At 39.0% G+C, this 22913-nt stretch overlaps 1 protein-coding gene across 1 annotated transcript; it reads left to right on the top strand.

The window, feature by feature from the left end:
• Positions 1-2902: 2902 nt before the first annotated feature.
• LOC140241866 (kynurenine/alpha-aminoadipate aminotransferase, mitochondrial-like) lies at positions 2903-22591 on the top strand. The gene is made up of 12 exons (XM_072321619.1): positions 2903-2916; positions 12255-12354; positions 12833-12901; positions 13656-13788; positions 16073-16147; positions 16652-16764; positions 17331-17490; positions 17975-18057; positions 19118-19214; positions 19848-19974; positions 21122-21330; positions 22351-22591. Exons 2-12 carry the CDS (start codon positions 12260-12262, stop codon positions 22411-22413), a joined length of 1224 nt encoding a protein of 407 aa, XP_072177720.1. The 5' UTR covers positions 2903-2916; positions 12255-12259; the 3' UTR covers positions 22414-22591.
• The last annotated feature ends 322 nt before the right edge of the window (positions 22592-22913 follow it).

Consider the following 22913-nt stretch of genomic DNA (forward strand, 5'->3'; position numbering starts at 1 on the left):
GTCTTGAAGAAACATGGTTTTTCTCCTCTTTTTCTTCCTTTCCCTGCTGATAGAACAGATAAAATTGTCTCATTGTGCAGAAGTACAAAAGAGCAATGATAATTTGTAAAATTACAACCAAACAGTGTAGGAACAAAATGGACATTGATGTTTAGAAGCAGGCACTTTTTTCTTGATATTACAATAATGTTGGAACACTCTTTGAACTGCTTTCATATCCTCCCCTCTGTAACAAATTAACCCTCTATACAGTCATTCACCTTGCATATTAAAGTCAAATAATCACCAACGTCTGCAGTCTTTTCACATCCTCTTCTCTTTATATTCTATTAATTTTAATCTTCATAAGCCAAAATTTCTTGAAGCAGAATCTATTTCTTTAGTCCAAATCAAATCGACTTAGGCACGGTTGACTGTTGACTGCCCATCAATCCATCACCCCCACTCATATTCATATGCAGACATGTACAATATTTTTAGTGCTGTACCGTATATATTATACAATGTACATTGCAAATCACACATCCATTAGGCTCTCATGTGTCCTGCCTATTGCAAGCACTCTCAACTATGTTTCCTCATCTCCCAAATCCGGAGGTCACTGTGACGTGGTGCTTGGGTAGGCCTATGGGGTTACATACAACTACACTATAGGGTGGCACACACCTTGTATTAGAGTATGGTACTATGCAAATTCTGGTATCTAATTGGTAAGTGTTCATAAATACCATTTGTTTAAATGCATTCTAACAAGGCCTATAAGTATTTGTTCTTTCCACAAACAAAAAGAGCATAAAGAATTGTTGTACTCATAGTTATGACTCCATCAAGTAAATCACTTGAATTCCAGGCCTGGGTAGCTTTCATAAGTGTACCCCTTCAACCACTGGCACTTGTTTTCAACAAAAGCACTGACACATGTAAATATTTCTGCTTGGATATCCTACAGTCAGTTTGCTCATCTTATCCATATGCTTCTTGTCTGAAATGTCAGCCTTGGTGACTATAGACCTATATTTACAAACTGTATTACAAAACTTAAAGTTTTACTGGCACTGTTTGATACACTACACTACAGTACTATCATTGCAACTCTGATTACTTGTAGGTACTTGCTATAGAAATGGTTCAATTTCTCCCCCCCCCCCTCCCCCCAAACAGTAGCCCAACCAGATGCGGTGCGAAGTACAGCGACTGGGACCCTGGGATGCACTTGGCCCTTGTTCGTTTTAAATCCTAGCTTCTTATTGATCCAGCTAGTCAACACTAAATTGCAAGATTTCAATTGATCCGTCCAAATTCCAGAACAGAACAACCTAAAAAAGCAAGGTCTATTCCACCCAAAGAGGTTTTCCAACCTCTTTGATTCCACCTCCCTGCTCAAAGAAGGTTTTAGACTAACCCCGGGGCGCTGTAGGCTCACACCAATATCAATAACGACACGTCTGTGTAGGGGTCACTGATACAGTTGATACGGTTGATTAGTTCTAACCGTTGGACTAACGTTGAAATCGTGGAGCACGTACCCTTGGGCCAACTCTTAACTTTCTTTTAAGACCTGCAAAAGTAGAACTTCTACTAGGCCTAGAACCTCTAGGCCCTACCTAGATGTAAACCCCTAGCTAGGTCTAGAAACTAGCCCAAATTATACAAATAGGCCTATAGACTATTTTATATACTAATATAGGCCTAACACAGGCCTAGACCACAGAGTCTAATCGAGTGATTAGGCCTATCAAAAATAAATTTACACATCAATTAAAAAATTCAGCAAGCTTTCGCGTCACATGGACAGTATCACTGCAAAATAACTAGCCCACATGTACAGGAGGGGAATGAGGCCAAGGGGGTAGGCCTAGGGCTATGTAAAATCTAGATGGTTCTGCTAGACTAGAGTATAGACTAGACTGTAGGCTACGTAGGGTGCCTACATTGTGTAAGGCGTAGCGTAAGCCTAGCACCTATTCATCGCCATAGCACTCACCAGCATAGATAGGTCTCTACCGATAGCTTCTTATCCTGCTTGAAAGTAGCGGATTTGGATAATGAATCGATAATGAATAGCGTCTAGAGTACTTTCAGAAAGTCTAGTTGACATTGACTTTTTTTTTAAGCTAGCCTATAGACATAAGAGCCCTGCCTCTGGCAGCAGAAAAAAAAAGAAAAGAAAAGAAAAGGAGCTTGCCAATGCAAGAAAAAATGCTAACACAAAAAGCTATGTGTGGGACTATGATTGATGTACTGTGTGCCCAATGAGTGGTCGAGACGGCCACAACTCTGTCAGTTACAGGAAACACATTTTCCCATTTTTCAAGAAAATTCTTATAAGAAGTAAGTCTAAGGAACTAGCTCTTTTAAATACAAGACACAATGAGTAAATAATGGGATCAAAATCGACAATTTTTGTAACTTACTCTGTTTCGAATCCCCAACGATCGCACAGCAAACCTCCACCACAGGAGAGACACAACACATTGAGGTATATGGAGTATCGATCTCTCATGCATGCAAAATGCATTGAAAAATGGACAAATTGGCTAGGCTTGTCTTGCCAGTCGCTTTTATAAATACAAAATACAGCAAGGGAGCTTGCAATTAATTGCATCTTGCAATTAATTGCAAGCTCCTTTCTTGCAACAGCAACTTGCAATTGATTGCAAGTTGCAATAGATCTATCTATTGCAAAGTTGCAATAGATATTTGCAATTAATCGCAACTCGACTTTCTTGCAACACCCCCTACATCATACAAACAATGTATAGTAAGGGCACTAGGTCTCGCGCAGGGACCTAATGATCGCGCATAGCGTAACTGCGTATAGCAAGCGATATTACGCGTAGGACTAAGCGCAAAATTTGCCGATACGCCCATGGAGTAAACATACCTGACTTACCGCTCAACATGAGAAGGAAGCAGGTAAGAAATTTTGATTTCCAACAAATTTTCCACTAAATTTCCTATTTTTTACCTTGTACAAACCTACCTTCCCTTAAAATCTGTTCTAAGGATGTTGTAGCCTAGACGTGTCGTCTCGCTTGTCTCGTTCGTAGTCGATAGAATTCGTAATTTGTTCGATCGATCGTTTACCACGTGACGTCATCATACACAAGAACAATGTATGCTGCCAGCTACGCTGAAATACTGTTAATAAATGTTGTTTTAAGTCAAATTTTAACACAACGATTATAATATTACAAAGGAATAAATATTTCAGTCTATCGAAGTTGAAGTGTGATTTCAATTTGAATTTGCTTGTGATTTCTTGCGCTAACTTGTGATATATGTGACCTTGCACCTCAAAACAAACAAAAAGTCGCCAGACATGAATTTTTAGTTAAGACCATCTGAAAGAGCATACTTCAAGCTTTAAAATGATGTATAACTCAAATCAAATGGACTCTCCTAACCTATCTAAATATTGGAAAGTAAGCACAAACTCGGGGAAAGTGTGAACTGAGAAAAGAGGCTCTGAAGTGCAGTGTCTATTCAAGCGCTTAATCTTTACCAAACCGTGCTGGCTGTGCGATGAATGGGACAAAAAACAGGAAGTAAACCACCAGAGTAACAACAATGAAGGGGTTATTAAATTAAACTGAAATTAAACATGCCTCATTAACACATTCTGTCCATAATTAATGCCAACTTTCAAAGCAGTAGCACTATCTTTTCAAAAGTTATTAGAGTTGAAAGTGAAGAGTTTGGATAAAGTTTTTCAGAAATGAAAAAGTGACTCTAAAGACACACCTAATCACACTATTCTACCAAAATGTTCGAGATAAACGGCGAAAAAAAAAAAACACACTTTCCTGCCCGTTTTATGATACCTAATTTTAGCATAATGTAAAAGAAGACCCGCTCATTCAGAAAATATGAAAAAGTCAAGTTCGGCTGGGTTGACCCATTTCACTTATTTTTAGTCCTCACGCAAAATCAGTGTGTGCGACTTTATGTTCGTTTTGAGGTGCACGATCACATATTGTGACAGGGGAGGGCCATAATGATACTGAAGAAAACAAATTAGATGAGAGTGTGACAAATGGGTGACGAAAATGAGAGGGTGACGAATGGGTAAGCACACACACAAACACACACACACACACACAAAATATATGTTCATAGCATTACTTTTTTTCCATATTATATTACGTGTATATAATTGGTTTAGTGATTAGAAATATTGTAAGAAAACTTTATAAATGAAAATCATTAACGATTATGAAAATATCAATGATAAAAATAATGATAATAAGAATGATAAAATGATGATGGTGGTGGAAGTGATAATAATAATGAAAATGATAATGATGATGATGATGATTATGATGATCGATGATGGTGGTGTGGTGATAATAGTAATAATGATAATAATAATAATAATAATAATAATAATAATAATAATAATAATAACACATATAATAATGATAACAATAATATACACAAGTTAGGTAAAACTTAATATTAAAATTTAATATCAAGTGAAAAAATATTCTACGAAAGCCGGAGCACGTTACAGCCGCAGAGGGGTAGACACTTTCACGTATGAAACTACAGAGGGCAGCTGCGCGATCTTTACATACCCCGAGAAATTGAACGCATAAAAAAAAGTCCGACATACAAACGGCGACAGCGCACTACTCCGTCATCGTATCATCAGGAGATTCTGGGAGGTAATTTTTCTGCATTTTCGTGATATTCATTGAGAAATTCAGGTACGATTATGGAATAACTTTTATTATAAGAGCATTTCAAATTTTCGTGCGCGATATCTAGACCCCTCAACCATACAATGTACGTAGGTGGTAGGATCTTTGTTGTGAATGGTACATGTACAATGTACTTTAGTATAAGTTGTACAGCTGTACTTACGGGACACGCAACGTGCTACGCTAGCATTAAGCTGCGCTGCCAATGATGCGCGCGCTTCGCTAGCTAGCTAGCTAGCTAGAGCCAGCCGGCCCAGCTAGATCCACCGCGCAAGCCGGCCGCGCGGCCACATGTTGATTGCAGTACACTCGTGTAAAAAAACTGTATTCTGATGGCGGTGCTATTGACATACTCAACCAAAGATCACATACACCACAAAATCCAAACGCATCACCATAACATGTTCCAAAATTTATTTGGGACAATAAAAACTGTTAGCAATAAGCAAAATTGTTTGCGAATTTTCTTGCAACCCTTTATGAAACCTGGCGAAATCCCAAATTCGCCACTCAGTGAGATGCCCCCTTAGGCCTACATATTATGTATTCACATTCTGCTGCATGCATTGTTCACAAATTGTCCACCACCACTACCACAAGCTAAGCACGGGCTTGACCCCGCATAGACTACAACCAAGCTTGTGAATATGCATCGGGTTTGCATCGGGTTTGCATCGGTTTGATATTTATGGATGGATCGGAGCAGGTGAATGCAATGCCCGGATGTTACTCGGATGTGAGAAAAGAAACATGCGTGCAGAAACGGTCTATTCACATCCGACATGTTCGACTTGGACCAAAGGTTGAGAGTGGAATCCGCCCCCCTTCCCCCCCCCCCCCCTCACCGCCACCACCACCACCACCGCCGCCGCCGCCGCACGATCTAGGGACTTTTAATTTTAAAACTGAAATTAAGCGATGCAGTACGCAATATAGGTTCCACCTTTGGAACATTTAATTAAAAAAAAAAGAACAATAGATATCGAGTTACAATGTAACCTGCATCATGGCGAATGGCTATATTGCGCTCTGTCACGTCATCTGTCGAACGCCTTTTCACTGTCCATAGATGTAAATAGAAGACCGAAGGTTCATTGTGTAACATCCCCTCCTCTCCCACCACATCACGAGAAAACTTTTGGAGTTCTAGAACTGAAATTCAGTGATCTAGCGGCTTAGTTGGAATATCGATTAGATAAAAAAGTTAGAAAAAATAGATATCCTGGGAAAATGCGAGCGACTTCATTCTGCTTCCGCGTGTTCGTGTTTTTTTTGTGTTTTTTTTTTTGTTTTGTTTTCTTTCTTTTTTTTTTACTGTATACTATAAGTCCATGGAGGTGTACCGAATTTTGGAGGGGCGAGGTTTCCCTCCTATGATGAGAAACTTTAACACTTTTAATGCAGCGAACAATTTAAAATAAAAAAAAATCCAATAAAAAAGTAAGAAAACTAATATTCATTGACGTTGAAGGTTTTTTGAGGGATATCCAGGCTCTCATGTGAGGAATCTTTCCAATTTTTAGAATTGAAACTCAGCGATCGGTGTATTTTAGGTGGCATTATAGTTATGTGGTAAATGCTATAAATCCAAAAGAGAGAAAAGTATTATTCAGCACAATGTAAATGGCTAAATCGTAATACCATGTCATTTGTTGTTCAGCAGGCGCATCTTTTCACTGTCTACTAATTAATCCATGGAACTAGACTGAAGAGTGAGAGTGCTAAACCACCCGTCCACCACAGTCAACAGGGGCGGATCCACAGGGGGCGTTCCGGGCGCGAGCCCCCTCTTTATTTTATTTTTTTGTCAAAACAATAGAAATAATAAGAACAAAAAGGGAGGGGGCATGCATCCCCTTACATTTTGTAAAGGTGCCCCCCCCCCCCCCCTTCACTGAATTCCTGGATCCGCCCCTGCAATGGTCAATGGTAATGGACCGAAGAGTGATGGTGATTAAACCCCTGTTCATGACACACATGCATGACCACCACCACTTGCACGGGGAACGTATTATTTTTTTATAACTGAAATTCTGTGATTTAGAGGCCTATACGCACTATAAAAAAAAAGAATAATACGCATGTACACACACACACATACATACACACACGCTCGCGCGCACGCGTACACACTCACACACACATCTTTCAATGAGCTCAGTTAATGTTCTATAGACTCTCCTTGCTATTTTTATCTGCAAGGTGATGAAACGCCCCCTGATCCGACATGACGAACTCTCTGTATGTATACAGTAGATGTTTGTTTTGTTTTGTTTTCATAGACCGCGTGTACATGTATTGCATAATGGTCACACAATTGCAATGCAGTGTATACATGGACACGCATAAGTTGAAGGTGCTTCCGCACCCCCAAACTTCTCACAGGGGTATAATGCCCCCTCCCCCCCCCCCCCCCCCCCCCACCTCCAAAAAGTCAGGGGTGCAGTTCCCCCCAGGGGCCTGGGTCGAGATGCAGTCGAGAGTGAATTACAACTCTGTCCCAGCTCAAAGGGCAAAGTTTGCACGTGTGAATGACTTCGGTGCGGAGGTATAGGCCTATACGGTTTGTGAACACTGGACCATCATGGCATCCTTCCTAATTGATCTTTGCTGTTTACGCAAAGAGTACATGTACATTCATCCGGATCGAACAAGATAACTCTCACATGCCGGGACGGCACGGGAGCGCTTAGCCTTTGAACCGATGAATTCTAGCTGTATGCATCAGCAATGCAGGCTGGTGTCTAAACAGCACCTTAGCTCGTAATACATCCGTAAATAATTGTTTGGAGACAGTTACACTTGTTTGTTCCCATAACGATTACCAATCACTTGCACCGCGATGGATTACACCGAGTTTTTCTCTCATCGTGCTAAGCTATCTCGTCCTTCACCAATACGGCGTTATGGTAAGCCAAGTATAAATGGTAGTATTACAGTGATTGTTGCACGGGCAAGGTGGCCTGAAACCTGACTCCATAGCTCAACACAAAGGTTGCTTGCAAACATCTCACCGGAGTGAATCAACGAGATAGTGTGGTATAACCAAGGAGGTATGAGAGAACAAATACCTCCTTGGTATAACCTGGGTTTATACACATCCATGCCTGTGTATACCACTTTGATTATAATCACGTTGCCTATAAATGATAACAGAGGAGTTAATTGGCATTCTTATTTCGTTGCAGTCATTCACCTTTTATACAACACAGAAAACTCGAGAAATGTATTGCTGGTGAAGCGTATACTTTCTATAGTCACAGCCATGAACAGTATTGGTGTGTGTGTGTTGAGGTTGAATTGTTGGTGCTTAAAGGCGCCTCATTCAATATTGAATATTTACATGTTGGCGTGAATTGTGAGTGTGTGTGTGTGAATGTGTGTATGTTTTCTCGCAAATGGCCTCGTTTTTCTCTTTTTTTCTTCCTTCGAGAAGCAATGAAATATGCCCCGTTTTGTGTGGCAAATTGGTGGTGCTTAAAGGCGCCTCATTCAATATTGAACATTTACGTGTTGGCGTTGTGTTGGTGTGTGTGTGTGTGTGTGAATGTGTGTATGTTTTCTCGCAAATGGCCTCATTTTTCTCTTTTTTTTTTCTTCGAGAAGCAATGAAGAGGTAATATGCCCCGTTTTGTGTTTTAAGCAAATTGGTGGTGCTTAAAGGCGCCTCATTCAATATTGAATATTTACATGTTGGCGTTGTGTGGGTGTGTGTGTGTGAATGTGGTTGGTTTTCTCACAAATGGCCTTGTTTTGTCTTTTTTTTTTCCTTCGAGAAGCAATGAAATATGCCCCATTTTGTGTTTTAAGCAAATTGTCTACGTGTATTACGTTTCCGTTTTGCGAGAATATGTGTTAAAAAAACGGATTTCGTTTCCTTGGTTAAAAGAGTTACAATGTAAGTTTGACATTAGTTTGCACAATGTTGGTGTTACTGCATTTTGTCCTTATAGTGTAAGATTGACGTTATTTTGTACAATGCTTGTGTATAATGTAGTTTGTGTTTGTTTGATGTTTTGTTTTTGTTTCTGTGAACGTTTCTGTTTCTGTGATATGAAATTGAACGAAATTCGAATAAAGAATTATAAAAAAAATATTTACGCCTTCCTCTTATATATAAAGAGAAATTCACACTCATTCTTTTTCAACAACGGAAAAAATATAATTCCACTGTTATACAACTAAAATAATAATCGTGATAATAATTTGGCGCGGGGAGCAATCTGCACGCATGTAGGTTGAGATAGAGAAGAGCACCTCGTACAAGGCTCGCAAAATCTGGTCAGCCCGGCTCGGTAATGTTGAGCAGGCTTCTCGGCCGATCACGCATGATCGGCCGCGCAGGAGGGGATGGAGTCATGGGTTTTATACTGGATTATACACAATACGTCATTACCTGATCACTGACAATAATTCAAACTTTCATTTAATTTCATCAGTTTGCAATTTCAATTATAGCTTATATCAAATATATTAAAGCTTATATCCCCAACTTCAACAGAGATTTTTCTCATTGGGTCACTTGATCATCTGTTTGGTGTTCCGACCATGCACCAACCGACGTGATTCGGCTTGCAGTCTGATGAATTAATCTGACTTGTGTTGGTCTACTATCAAGTTAATGCAAGACATGTTGCGCATGATCCTCATCGGATGATATCTTGCCTCATCGAGAGATTATATGGCCTGATAGTCAACCAACACAAGTACGACTCATCAGACTGCGATCCAATACACTTCTATATTGGTGGCCGAAAGTACCGAACATTTCTTCCGACGAGTGACCGATGAGAAAAAAATTCTGTGGAATTGGGGTATCACTGCGTTCAAATTCCAGGTTTGATAACACATTACTATTTCACATCCGTTCATGTTCGTCGTTTTTGTTTTTTTTTTTCGATAAAATGTCCACAAAAAACAACAACCCACAAACCACAAGCATTCAAATTTGTCAATCTACTGTCACTGAAAGTCATCTGTTTCACGGTCGAGGAAAGTTGGCTGTGCATGCAACTCCCGACAGTGACTCTGCGATGTGTCCGCAACCGACTCGAAAACGTCGCGGAGACATCTCTGAGACAATTGAAAGTTGCAGCCTGGAGAAAGTCTCCGAAAAATCGAACATATTCGATTCTCTCACGACTCTCCGGAGACCCCGGCTGTAGACTCCAGCAAGAATCAGTAAATCGCCATCAGGTCGCCACAAAGTCCCCAACCCACTGAGATACCCACGTTAGCGAGTTGGTGGACTACCAGGATCAAGTTCGTCGTTTTTTAAACAGATTCACATTTTCATCATTGAAATAAATTATTGTTGTCAAGTATTTTATGTGGGCCTTTAAATGGAGGGTAAACCAGATCTGTAATCATTTTCAACCATGTTTTGTATCTGTGGTGACACAATTCATGTTTATGAAGACTTTTTATTCGACCAATCAAAATCAAAGCCCGATACTTTATTTATCTAATATGAGAATATAATACTTCAAGAAGGAATAATTTATGAAGCAGGTACATTTTCTTTGCTATGAGCGCTTTGCTTTAGTACCATCATTACATGAGGTATAAACAGTACTACTCGATTACTGACGGGACCACCTTGTATGAATATTTAACGAAAGAATAATAATGATAATAATAGTAATAAAAATAATAGTAATAGTAATGAAAAATAGTAATAATAATAATAATAATAATAATAATAATAATAATAATAATAATACTAAATGGTGATAATAAAGCCACATGGGCGTATTTGAATTAGGTGTAAGTACAGGCCTAACATACATGAGTTAGCGTTGTGAAAGCAAATTAGTTATACTGATTATAATAAGTGGTGTTTTAAATATGATGAGTACATAATACGATTTCGGCGATATCATTCCATTTATATATTTATTTTGGAAGACGATTTTGAGTGAAACTGACAAAACTGAATACCAATAGACAAACTTGATTGCTGCCTCGTGCTTATAGCTCCTGTGACCGACGAATTTGAATTGCAATTGACGAAAGCCGGTGACATAGCACGAAATTGAAACCGATCGACAAAAGACGAACTTGAAACGAGCACTCGCATCACGCTCCAAAGACCTGGGACAATCGAAAAATACAATAAAAAATAGATGAACTTACTGATACATGAGGAAAATGGGCAAAAAACCTGATGAGTCTTGTTGCCGCAAAGGAATGGATGAACGCACGAACCATACCCGGAACGCACGAACGTTCTTTGTCGTCTTTGTGTGCGTGTGTGTGTGTGTGTGTAGGTGGGGGATCTGGGGCGGAGAGAATATTTTTCTTCAGATAAATTTGACATATTTCCCTTTCATAATGACCTATAGAATTAACAAAATAGCAAATCCTAACATAAAACACTGGAAAAGCCGAGATATTGATATGTGTTATTGGAGTATAAGATTAAGCATAAAAGTGAAGCAGAATTTTCGATCCCTCTCGTTATATAGGACAAACTATTCTACGGGTTCACTCCTTTGCATCAAGTCTAATAAGTCTTACTTATTGATTCAGATTGTTGTTGAAACCCCGAAGAGAATCTATGACTGCTACTATTATCATGTGGTATAAAATGGTGAATTAACTGAAGAACCCTGTCTGGGAGTCTTGTCCGTCTGATACACACAATGTTTTCGCGTGTCCTGCGTGCCCACCGTTGCGTTGGGAACTGTCCTTTAGGCCTACTAGTGAAGATACGTACGAAATTGGATGGCTTCGGTTGTTGTTGTTTGTTTTTTTTTTCACACACACAAGAAATATAGCTATGATGTATAACTATATAGCTTTACCTGCAAGGAATGTACACAGTGTCATATTGTGCTGTACTCTCCATCATTTTCCATATAACTTTGACAGTGTATGCCAACCAAATTCACACGCACCACAGGTACATCACCTAAAGATGCCAGTCACGTTCGAATATTGGTGAATTCTGACATGGATCACAGGTCAAAATGTCAATGAACTTTTTTCGGCACATCAGGTTTGAGATATAACCACAAATCTCTCCCCACAGGTACATCACCTATAGATGCCGGTCAATTTCGAATATTGGTGAGGTCGGACAAGGTCAAAGGTCAAAAGGTCGATGAAATTACATAGAACAACATTATTATCACAAATTGCGATATGCGGGCGAGACAACACTTTGCGTTTACCTTGTTGTCCTTTTCGATTTAAAATAGCCCTTCACCACTGTTCACATAATGGAACAGCATAGATTTTCAAAAGGGTGTTTTAACCTTATACTGCTGCTGGTATAGATATACCTGAGTATGAAGAGTAACCTCTCTTTTTTTTTTCTTTTAGGCCTAATATCTAATAATCTGACGTAGGGTCCATGATCTGACGGTATCAAACTTGAAAAAAGTGAATAAAAGTATTCCAAGTGCCAACGATGGCATCAATAATTATCTCTGTCAATACTCAAGTCCATTTGGCTACTCTCTCTTAAACCAAGTTTAACATGACATAATCACAACCATGATATTAATCTTCTCTCCTCACGATACTGCTCTGCCTCAAACAATTCAGCCAAAATGGTGAGGGACTCCACAACACCACTCGTGAACATGGCGCCAGGGTACACCTCTGATGAGAGGTCGTATTTTGTTGGAGCCAAATTTGAACTGAGGTAGGTGTTTATCTCATAGGATAGGTCCCCTTGCCATATCTCCTCACGAAACACTGCTTCGTGGAAAAAAAAAAAAACCAACCCCAACATTGTCACAACTGACACCCGCTCGATCAACGTTACTTATAGTGTGAATACGCATTTAAACGTGTGTGGGAATCTATGAAATATATCAATACACCCTGCAATGTGAGAGAACAACCACGGTGCAATAGAACAGGCTATTGACTAATCCATGGGTTATAAACCATGCTGAATGAAAGATAATACTGTAATAGCAATGTATTGCGCTAAAATGGAAACATTAATCAATCAAATAAAATAAAATGTAATAGAGAGAAAAAAAAACAATTGGTCGACAGATTCAAAAAGTTCTGATAATCATGTTTTTATGGGGTAAATGTAAAAAAAAAAATAAATAAACTGATCCCAGTGTTTCTTTACACATCGTAAATGATTATTTTGTATCTCATTGTAGAGATGGCTCTTCCCTCGAGCTTGACAAGGAAGACATGAGGATCGCCCAGCAGTACAACAATTCCGACGGGTAAGAGAGTTCTACTCGGCTACAAAGATCGACTAAAGAGATCAATCAAAATATGCTATGCCCTCCACTGTCTTGAAACTCAGTTCATCATGTCGTAAGGCATTTACAAAATACATACAAAATAGATGTTTTTCTTTTAGATGTAATCATTCAGTTAAATCTGAGGAATGGGAAAATACATTCTGTGCATTATTTACTAGTGTTGAAGATAAATTCTGAAATCAAAGCAGCGAAAGTTTTTTGTCGCTTATCTCTCAGACGAAATAGCTTCAATAAGGTGTATTGAGGCTCGAGGTAATAATAAATGACATTTTTGCAACATGTTGATGTGCTCACAATAAATGTCACCTCATCAAAAATATTAATTATTGTTCACAAGTGATGATTATGCGTCGTCGATGAGTTATCTACAGATGTGTGACAACATTTCTATCTATATGTTGCAGGGAGGTTTGCATTTTTGTATAGCATGCACGATTATATATTGTGAGGCACTTTTCGATACTGCTCCATCATTCTATATACAGTAGGCACCCTATATCGACCTTGTCTTTGTAGACAATATGCATTTATAGCACACAGCTACCAAATAACTTCACGACATATCAGTAGCCTGACTTTCCTTTCATCCCATTCAAAGCAGGGTTTAAAAAATTATATACACTTTTCATTCTAATGTCCATTCTCTCTGAGCCGATCTCATCTAGGTATCATAGTATTTAGGTTCATTTTTTTCACCCACTTTCCCACACAGAATAGTTCCCCTTCGTGAATTCCTGACTGACGTGACAGTGAAGCTTCATAATCCACCAAACTTTGGTGACCCCAACGAGGAAAAGGCCCTGCGTGTTATAGTAACTGGAGGGAATCTACATGCTTTGGCTATTGTAAGTAATCGTCATCGTTTTCAAATCAGACGCGGGGAAACATTTAAAAGGCGATGTTATAAAAGCACAAAATATCAAAGTGAACATAACTTGTACAGTTGTACTCTGCGAAATAAACTGTTCAGATGTTAGTGTGATTGGTTTCTTGTTTCTTGAGCATTCGAAGTGAACGTACAGTAATCTGACAATAATGTCCAGTAATGTGACCATTGATGGTGTCATATTACGGAACGGCACTGTTGTTAAACGGTGCTCTTTTAGTTATAATAATAATAATAATAATAATAATAATAGTGTATACTTTTATAGCGCAACAGTCCATCAAAAGATGCTCATGGCGCTTTTAGTCTTAAGGTTAGGAGAAGAAAGAAAGAAAGAAGAGAGAGGGAGAGAGAAAAGGAATTATGTGACATATTCACTCTTGTTTTGTTTCCTACAACATATTAAACAGATATGTTTTTAGGGATGATTTAAATGATTCCACAGAGGATGACTGGCGAACAGTGACAGGGATATCTTTCCAAACTTTAGGTCCTATGTGGGAGAAAGAACGAGTTCCCCATGAATGCTTAACCTTAGGTATCTGAAATGAAAAGGAAGTAGAGGATCGAAGTCTGCGAGGAGGGTTATAACAATATAAAGAATTCTGGAGATACTCAGGTGCAGTTGAGTGAACTACATGATACACAAGAAGAGCAATTTTGAAAATAATTCGCTTTTCAACAGGAAGCCAATGGAGAGAACGTAACACTGGCGTAATGTGAGCAGTTTTCCTACTATAGGTCAGTAATCTTGCGGCAGAGTTTTGAAGACGTTGTAGAGTGTTAATTTGTTGTGACATGCCGAAAAACAAAGAGTTACAATAATCTATTCGAGAGGAAATAAGAGCATGTATAATCTGTTCAGCTGCTGTTTTAGTGAGATATTTCCGAATAAAACCAAGATTACGCAATTGGAACCTTACAGATTGTGATACATACGCAACATGATATTTGAAGGACATGGTACTATCAAAAACAACACCAAGATTGCGTGCCTTTTCAGAAGAGTTAATAACACTGTTACCAATTCTCAATTGACACTTCTTCATGTTAGCCTTTGTCAGCATGTGTCTTGACCCAAGTACCAGTAACTCTGTTTTATTGTCGTTCAACTTTAGTTGATTTTTGCTCATCCAACCTTTGATTTCATCAACACAAATTTCAAGTTGTTTTAACACTGTTGCTGCTATAGTTTCAGATGGCGGGAAGGAAACAAACAATTGAATGTCATCAGCATAGCAGTGATAATGAACATTGTGCTTCCGAATGATCTGACTAATGGGCTGAAGATAGAGTGAGAAGAGGAGTGGGCCGCCAACCGATCCTTGTGGAACTCCAAACTCGGTGGCTACATGGCTCGGTGGCTATATGCCAATTATCGAGAACTTTTCTTACTTATGCAAAAGAACAACAAAAGTTTCAGTGCTCCCCTCTATTACGCTAACTTTCAAATACATGTCGTTTTTCGTCAGAAAAAAAAAAGGCCTTCAAAACACTTTAATCTTCAAATCCATTTCAAGCGTTGATGTAGTGGCATAATGTGGTTAAAAAAGCGTTATAGTTTGAGAGAGACAGAGAGAGAGAGAGAGAGGGAGAGATAAAGGCAGATTTTGGGGCCTTTATAGCGGACAAAGCCATATTCAGTGTTACTCAACCTGGAAATAAATCACTGTTTTATCAAAACAGGAGAATCGACACTTTGACTCTCAACGGAAGTACGTGGGGTTTCCTCAGCATGTTAGAAGTCTTTTTTTTTTAAGGAGAATTTTCTATGTTTGCGTATATCTCTCAAACACTGTCTTGCCTACTGAAAAGTATACTAAAAAGGCGAAACATATCATAGACTTATACATGCATAAGTTACTGAAAAAACACAGTACATGTCAATGGTGGGTGACAAAATATTCCCATATCATTTTGTCTCCTTTTCGGGGCAGTATTTTCCAGAGTTAGGTACACTCACATGACTCCTTCAAGTATAAACGAAGTATGGCTCAGTTTACTGCCGGGTCTATGTTTGCGTGTCACAGCTATAGGCAAGAACAAAGTTCACTTACACTCTGTAAAGTGGAACGTGGACTTCAGACTTCCACATAAATGATAGATTAACATTCGATCGTAGACAGGCTAGTGTCATGTTAAACCTTTTGTAAACTATAGTAAACTGTGAAATGTGATACTCTACATCAACTTTTGCTAGACGTTCTTTCGTCATGTATTATCATCTCTCACTCTTCATTTAGGCTACGGCTACCCTGCTAAATGAAGGAGACAAATGTTTGCTTCCTGAATATGGCTACAGTAGCTTTTTTGGACAGGTGAGATTACAATATATATGAACAGAAATGTATTGGACAATGGAGGCAACTAGCTTACTAGGTACAGTACAGCTGTATATCCATGTCTGAAATGCTTCTTCAGAAAGGTGCACTGAAAATCCCCCCCCCAAAAAAAAAAAAAAAAAATCTTCCACAGTAGAAGGGAGATGGGGACATGAAATACATTATAATATATATATATATATATATATATATATATATATATATATTGAAATACATTATATTTATAATATGTATATATATATATATATATATATATATATATATATATATATATGTGTGTGTGTGTGTGTGTGTGTGTGTTTGATTGCATGCGCTTCTGTACGACATAAACACTTCCCTTTTTATGGCATCAGATCATCAGATATCGGGGGGGGGGGGGGTTTGGGTGAGTGTGTATGTATGTGTGTATGTCCATGTGTTTATGTGTGACGTTCGATCCAGTTGACTAAACCATTTACTGTATGATTTCCATAATTGCAGCTGAAGCTCATGAATGTTGACTTTTTGTCGTACCGGGTGGAGAGTGACGGACCTAACATCGAACATCTGGAAGAAACTCTCTCTCGCTGGGATCCAGAAGATAAAGAAAACTGGTATCTAACAGTCAAACGGACTCAGTGATGCAAAGCTTAACCCTAAACGTACAATCAAGAAAAAAAGAAAGAAAGAAAAAGAAGGTTAATTGTGTGGATTCAATGCAGGAAGATACGGAGACTACTCAGCGAAATTTTGAGGAAAAAATCCATATGAATATATAGGCCTACTATTTTGAAATTGAGATTATGAATATGCGGGATTTGATCGAAAGCAAAAAAGATCGCTGAATATTGTAAAACTTTTAAACTTTAATTGGATACGAGTGGAAGCCAATATAGTTCAGCCATCGATATGAGTACGTATTTACAAAGACATTGTAAGTAATGTGAACAAGTGAGAAATGTGAACAAGTGAGAAATGAAATGAAAATGACACAAAGGCAACATATCCGTTAACAATGTCTTCAATCATCGGAGTAGCCGGTCTATATCTAATATCCGCATTAGGATTGATGCTTAATCGTTATCTGACTTCAGTCCCATAACTTGTCCATTCACCGTGGATGATGATAATGCTGCTCTCTATTCTTTGTTTTCTCATGGGTTCTTTTGTCGTCTGAAAGGGACAAGCGGCCCAAGGTACTTACCATTGTCCCAAACGGAGGAAACCCGACCGGGGAAACGACGTCTCTGGAAAAACGACACAAAATCTACGCCTTGGCCAGAAAATACAACCTTATTATCATAGAGGATGATGCCTATTACTTCCTACAGTTCAGTGAGGTAAACATTCACATGCAAAAAGAAACGCATAAAAAAAGCGAAACTGTCTAGACAATGTAGAAACACTCGAGCATTGTCATCTTCAGTTGAAATTCCTTTCTGATAGACAAGGGATGTTAACTCCCCGGTAATTCGTAAATCTGATTTAGAGACATAGATTATATACTTAGTAGAATATTTGTTGTGATACCCAAGGTTTCTTACCAGTTCTTGTTACATGAAAATTCCAACCATGCACCACTTTCTTTGTAGCAAAAGCAATAAAACTTATTAACTTAAATTGAGTTTCGGTATGATTATGTCATAATAATTCGAAGGAATGAAGGGAATCATCGTATCAGTGTTCTGTAACTGGTCATTTTAGTAATCCTATTTTAGTATTTATCGTTGATCAGGAAGAGAGTCGAACTATTGATACAAGCTGGCAAAAAAACCAACAACTTTCTTGCTCTTTATTTTCTTTTTATAACTATATTCCCCAAAGTCTCGCATTCCGTCTTTGCTCTCCATGGATACGGACGGAAGAGTCGTGAGATGCGACACTTTTTCAAAGTTCATGGGACCAGGGTAAGACGATCTATCACTGCATGATATAGTTGTACTCAATGTATTGCAACTCATTCACTTGATTTAAGAGATTTAGTTGGTTGGGTGCTTGTGATGAAATCTTAAAGCTAACAATTCTTATAGGCATTTAAGCAGTTTTACTTCCCCCTGTGTCAAAGGAGGTGATTTATGCAGCATTTGTGTTCATATCCTCCCATATTTCATCCTTTACTGGTGCACTATGATTGATACTAATTACACGCGATGCATGTGGTGAGAAAGCAGTTGTCCATTTGTGTAAAATATTCCCTGTGAATGGTTAGAGGCCTACTGTAGTGTAGGTTTAGGATGATATTGTGGAGCTGAATTCGTGTAACGAAATGTCATTATCCGTATTTATACCAGCAAATGTTTGCAGGGCATATTATATATATTGGAACACCAATATCTTTCTGATTTATCCATATGCGCTGGATTAGCGTTGATCAGCGTTAAACAAAAATATTGATTTCAACTTTTGCAGCCTTTGAAATGAAAGGATTTGAAAATAACAATCAGCATGAACTTGCGACATTACCAACTGACTGTATATCCTATTCGATACCGTAACACTGTCAGCAGTCAAGGCAGTCGTGATGAAGGCTTAAATAAAGCGTAAAGCTTAATCGTAACCTGAATGAAGACTATGGTTACATGATGGGCTGATAGGAGTATATTATCGTATAGTAGTAGCTGTTTATGTAACGTAAGACAGTAAATGTAGTAACAGTGTGAGTAACAGAAGTGATAGTAATGAAGTTATATTCTTTACACAATTATGCATACGCACTGATCTGTCTTCAAACCTATACCGTCATTGTCAGCCTACATAGCATTTCGAAATACATGTTGGCCCTACTCCCTAACCATCTCCAGTGCCTCAGGGACATCTTGTGATATCCTTTTACCTTATCTGAAGCCGAACTCAGGAATTTTGCTTAGGAGTCAGATATATCCCAGCAGTGAGAACCCGTAGCTTTTTCAGTTGAAGATGTATGTTGCCTGATACCTGAACCAATTTCATGATTCTTGATCTCTTCAGTTTTCGCGCAGGCTGGCTCAGTGGACCGAATGCTCTGGTGACAAAGATGTTGTTTGAGCTGCAGTATATGATGCAACATGCCAGCGTTTTAACACAGGTGTGATAATTTAGAGGGTTGTGTTGGAGAATTTATTACGACTTACATCTCCGAACAAGGTCGAAAAAGAGGGGGTGGAGGAGGAGGAGGAGAAAGAGAGCTCTTTGACAACCAGAAAGCAACGGGCGATCCTTAACGGCCCGTTAACGATCGCCCCGCCACTGTACAGGCATATGCTAACCTGGAAACATTAAACTGCACATTACTTGAATATGAGACCATTCTGAAGCAAATAATTTTCACACAACACTAGATATACAGTATAATGTACTCTTAAATAAGTCCCACAAGGATTCGAACAATCATCCCCCAGCATTCCCACTGATTCCCACTGATCAGTTACCATCCCCTTGAATTCGTTGCTTTTAAAGTCTTGTCCGGGCATTTCTTTTTGCTTGAGTTACTTGAGTTGAAAAGTTCAAAAATTATCTAAAATGATAATTTTTAGTTGCTGTATATCAGTCACTCCTATAATACCTCAATTTTCTCGAGGGTTGGTAGCTGTTGCTATGTTGTACCTTCTCAGCCTCATTCCAAAATTACGTAACTTTCGCGAAGATACTGTTCACCAAGAAACATGACTGTTAATACATGACGTCATTATATGCTACGATCGTATCTCGTCTCCTGAAGGTAACTCTGAACAAACTCCTGAGACAGTGGGGGATGGAAGAATTCCTTCGGAATGCCAACGATCAAAGGGATTTCTACTGGAAGAGACGGGACTTCAGTCTACGGAGTGCAGAAAAACATCTCAAGGGTATAAGAAACTTGTACTCGGTCAGTTTTTAATCACCCTTAATGTTGATTATATCATTCTATATTAAAGATGAAGGAGAAAATAAATGTTTTAAGCTGAACATTTCTTTTTTTTTATCATCGCCATCATTATCAGCAATACAAATGATTGTCATCATGATTAGAATTGTCAGACAGTTTGGACTAATTCAACATGGTCACTTCACACGTGACCACTCACGAGCAGCGGGACGCGTTTTTTTTTAAGACGGCACAGATTGGGGCATGGCGCGTGTTAAACCTATGGGAAAAACGTTGGGTTAGGGTTTTTGGTTATGGTTATGGTTAGGGTTAGGGTTAGGGTTGGGGTTAGGATTAGGGTTAGGGTTAGGGTTTGATGGTTAGGGTTAGGATTGGGATTAGGGTTAGGTTTAGGGATAGGGTCCCCGATAGATTTTTAGTTTCCCCAATCTGTGCCGTCTAAAAAAAACACGCCAGCGGGACTAACAGCTTTCAGTCCCTTCTGAAGGACGAGGCAATGAGGACATTTAAAAGTGCTTGCCTTGAGATCACTGCTGTCAGCTGACTCGGACCAAGGACCTAACACTTGAGGGTCCATGGTCTTACTTACTGAGCCGCAGCTGTTAGTCTAGTATAACATTAGTGATCATCATTCGGGTTGCACAGAAGGAGGATTAGATTTAAGAAATGCCATCGACAAAATCTTTACACTAATTTTAACCTTTGCTGCACTCATTGTCACTTATTCTTCATTATAAACTTATTATGAACAAATATTGCTACCTTGACGTGTCATAGAATTCATCGTTTCGAGATAATTTGCAAAATCAAAATTGAACTCACAGTTCTTCTTCTTCTTCTGTCGTATGATGCATTACAACTGGGATGAGGGGTAGAAGACAAAGTATATCATCGATGGTTAGAAATGGTAGCCCTATGGGTGAAAACCATGTTCATTTCGAGTTATAGCATGATTGCTCGAGGACGCAAAGGATTCAGATCAGCGCTTCAGGTAAAACCAGGTTCAAACTTTACTAATCCCCACAAAAATGGACAAATCTTGAAAAAAAGAAGATGTGAACTGTACCAGAGCACTAAATGTTCTAAAAGTGTCTTTAAGGGGATGTAATCCTACTTGTGATTCGAAGGTTTGGCGACCTGGACGGTGCCTCAGGGCGGCATGTTTCTTTGGATTAAGGCTACCGTCATCGACGACGGAGAGAAATTCCTCGCCGACCACGCCATAAAGAACGGATTCATGATGACACCAGGGAGTATCTTTGCCCACGATCACCAAGCCCCTTGCCCATACCTCCGGCTCGCTTTCACCGTGTGTACGGCAGACAAGTTAGATGAGGTAAGCATCTACCATAATTGTTCAAATCTTTCAAAAGAGAGAGAGCCACGGAACCGTATCTGACGGTTCCACATTTTCATGAAAGTAACATAGGGAACAAATGCATTTATGAAAATGTGTTGAAGCGATGCTATATCATCGCTTGCCAACATTCCTTGAAGGCGTTCACGAAGATCATGTTCAATTTTTTTTCCCCAAAAACAAAATGGAATCTTTGGCCTCAAACCACTCTACAGACGTAAATTATGTAACAATGGTGACTTCACTGTAGCCTTAGTTTATTATAGAAACACCTCTTTAGGTGTTTTTGTTTGGTTGGTTGTTTGCTTGCTTTTGGCAATCATTTTGGGGAAGGGGCACGGCAAGAGAGGTTACCTTATAGGTGGAAATATCATCACTTTTTCTAATTCACAGCTGCGATTATGATCAGTGACACTGATTTAAAACACAAACTGTTAAATGACATACATGTCCGACTTTTGAGAATTTTTTCTCTCGCTCGTTCAACTAAAGTCAATATAAAATAGAGCTCCTCTTTTAATCCAAACTTTCCTGTGATAACTCTTGTCGACCGTTTGTTTGCTGCATAATATAATGCTTCATCTCGATCACTTATCAAGCATATCAAAAGGTGACAAGAAGACGCGTTCCTTGTACCAGTTAGCTCAACACCACTCGGTTGAAAGCATTCATCAAAAAGTTATTTTGTAACATTATTGTCCTTGATGGACTGAGAAATGCTAAAGGAATTCAGTGACAAAATAGATGATTATAGACAAAGAATTCGACTTGGATGGGAGCATTTTTCATGATTCGTGTCCTAAAAAATTGTATTTCTGATTGATAATGCCACCATCCTGGCGGGCAAAGACGGTGGCAGTGCTGGATAATAACTTTTGTGTATGGGTGTTGTATCACACACACACACATTGTCTCAAGTTTCCATATACACAGGCCTACTCACTAGATTTTCTACGAATAAATTTGACTGTGCCATGCATTTGTTGCCTTTTTTTTCAGGGCATAAAAGCACTAGCAACGGCCCTCAGGGAAGCTGCAGACGAGAAACAAGTGAAGACATGAAAATGTTGTTTCCAAGGAAACTGTCATCATGCTTTCTGGTGCAATCCTGAACCAGTGTTTGGCGGAATGATGATTCGACCGAGCAGCTAAATGCTAACTAGTACTTTCATTGAGAAACAAAAGTAAAAATCTATATTGTAATGAAATCATTGCCACCACAGTAATTATATATACATATCTATAGGGGCTAGAAGTGCTATGAATGTGTTATTTACCTTTACCACTGCACAATTACTTTGTGCAGTGGCGAATCCAGAGGGCAGCGCAGATACTTGAAAAATTCACAACTTTTGAACGGATTGTCAAATTTTCCCGAAACTTTCACTGATGTGCTTTACTAATATTGGTGCCTTCACTCAATCCACATGTATATGAAGGTGGACTTGAGGTCTCGTGTGGGAGTTAGCCAACTCGCGCACCCCCAGGTCACTAGCAAAAGTCAGCAAATGGTATCAACCGGGCACATTGTGCCAAACGCTTGAATGAATGAATGAATGAAT

The sequence above is a fragment of the Diadema setosum genome, chromosome 18, assembly GCF_964275005.1.
Source record: "Diadema setosum chromosome 18, eeDiaSeto1, whole genome shotgun sequence".
Classification (NCBI taxonomy): domain Eukaryota; kingdom Metazoa; phylum Echinodermata; class Echinoidea; order Diadematoida; family Diadematidae; genus Diadema; species Diadema setosum.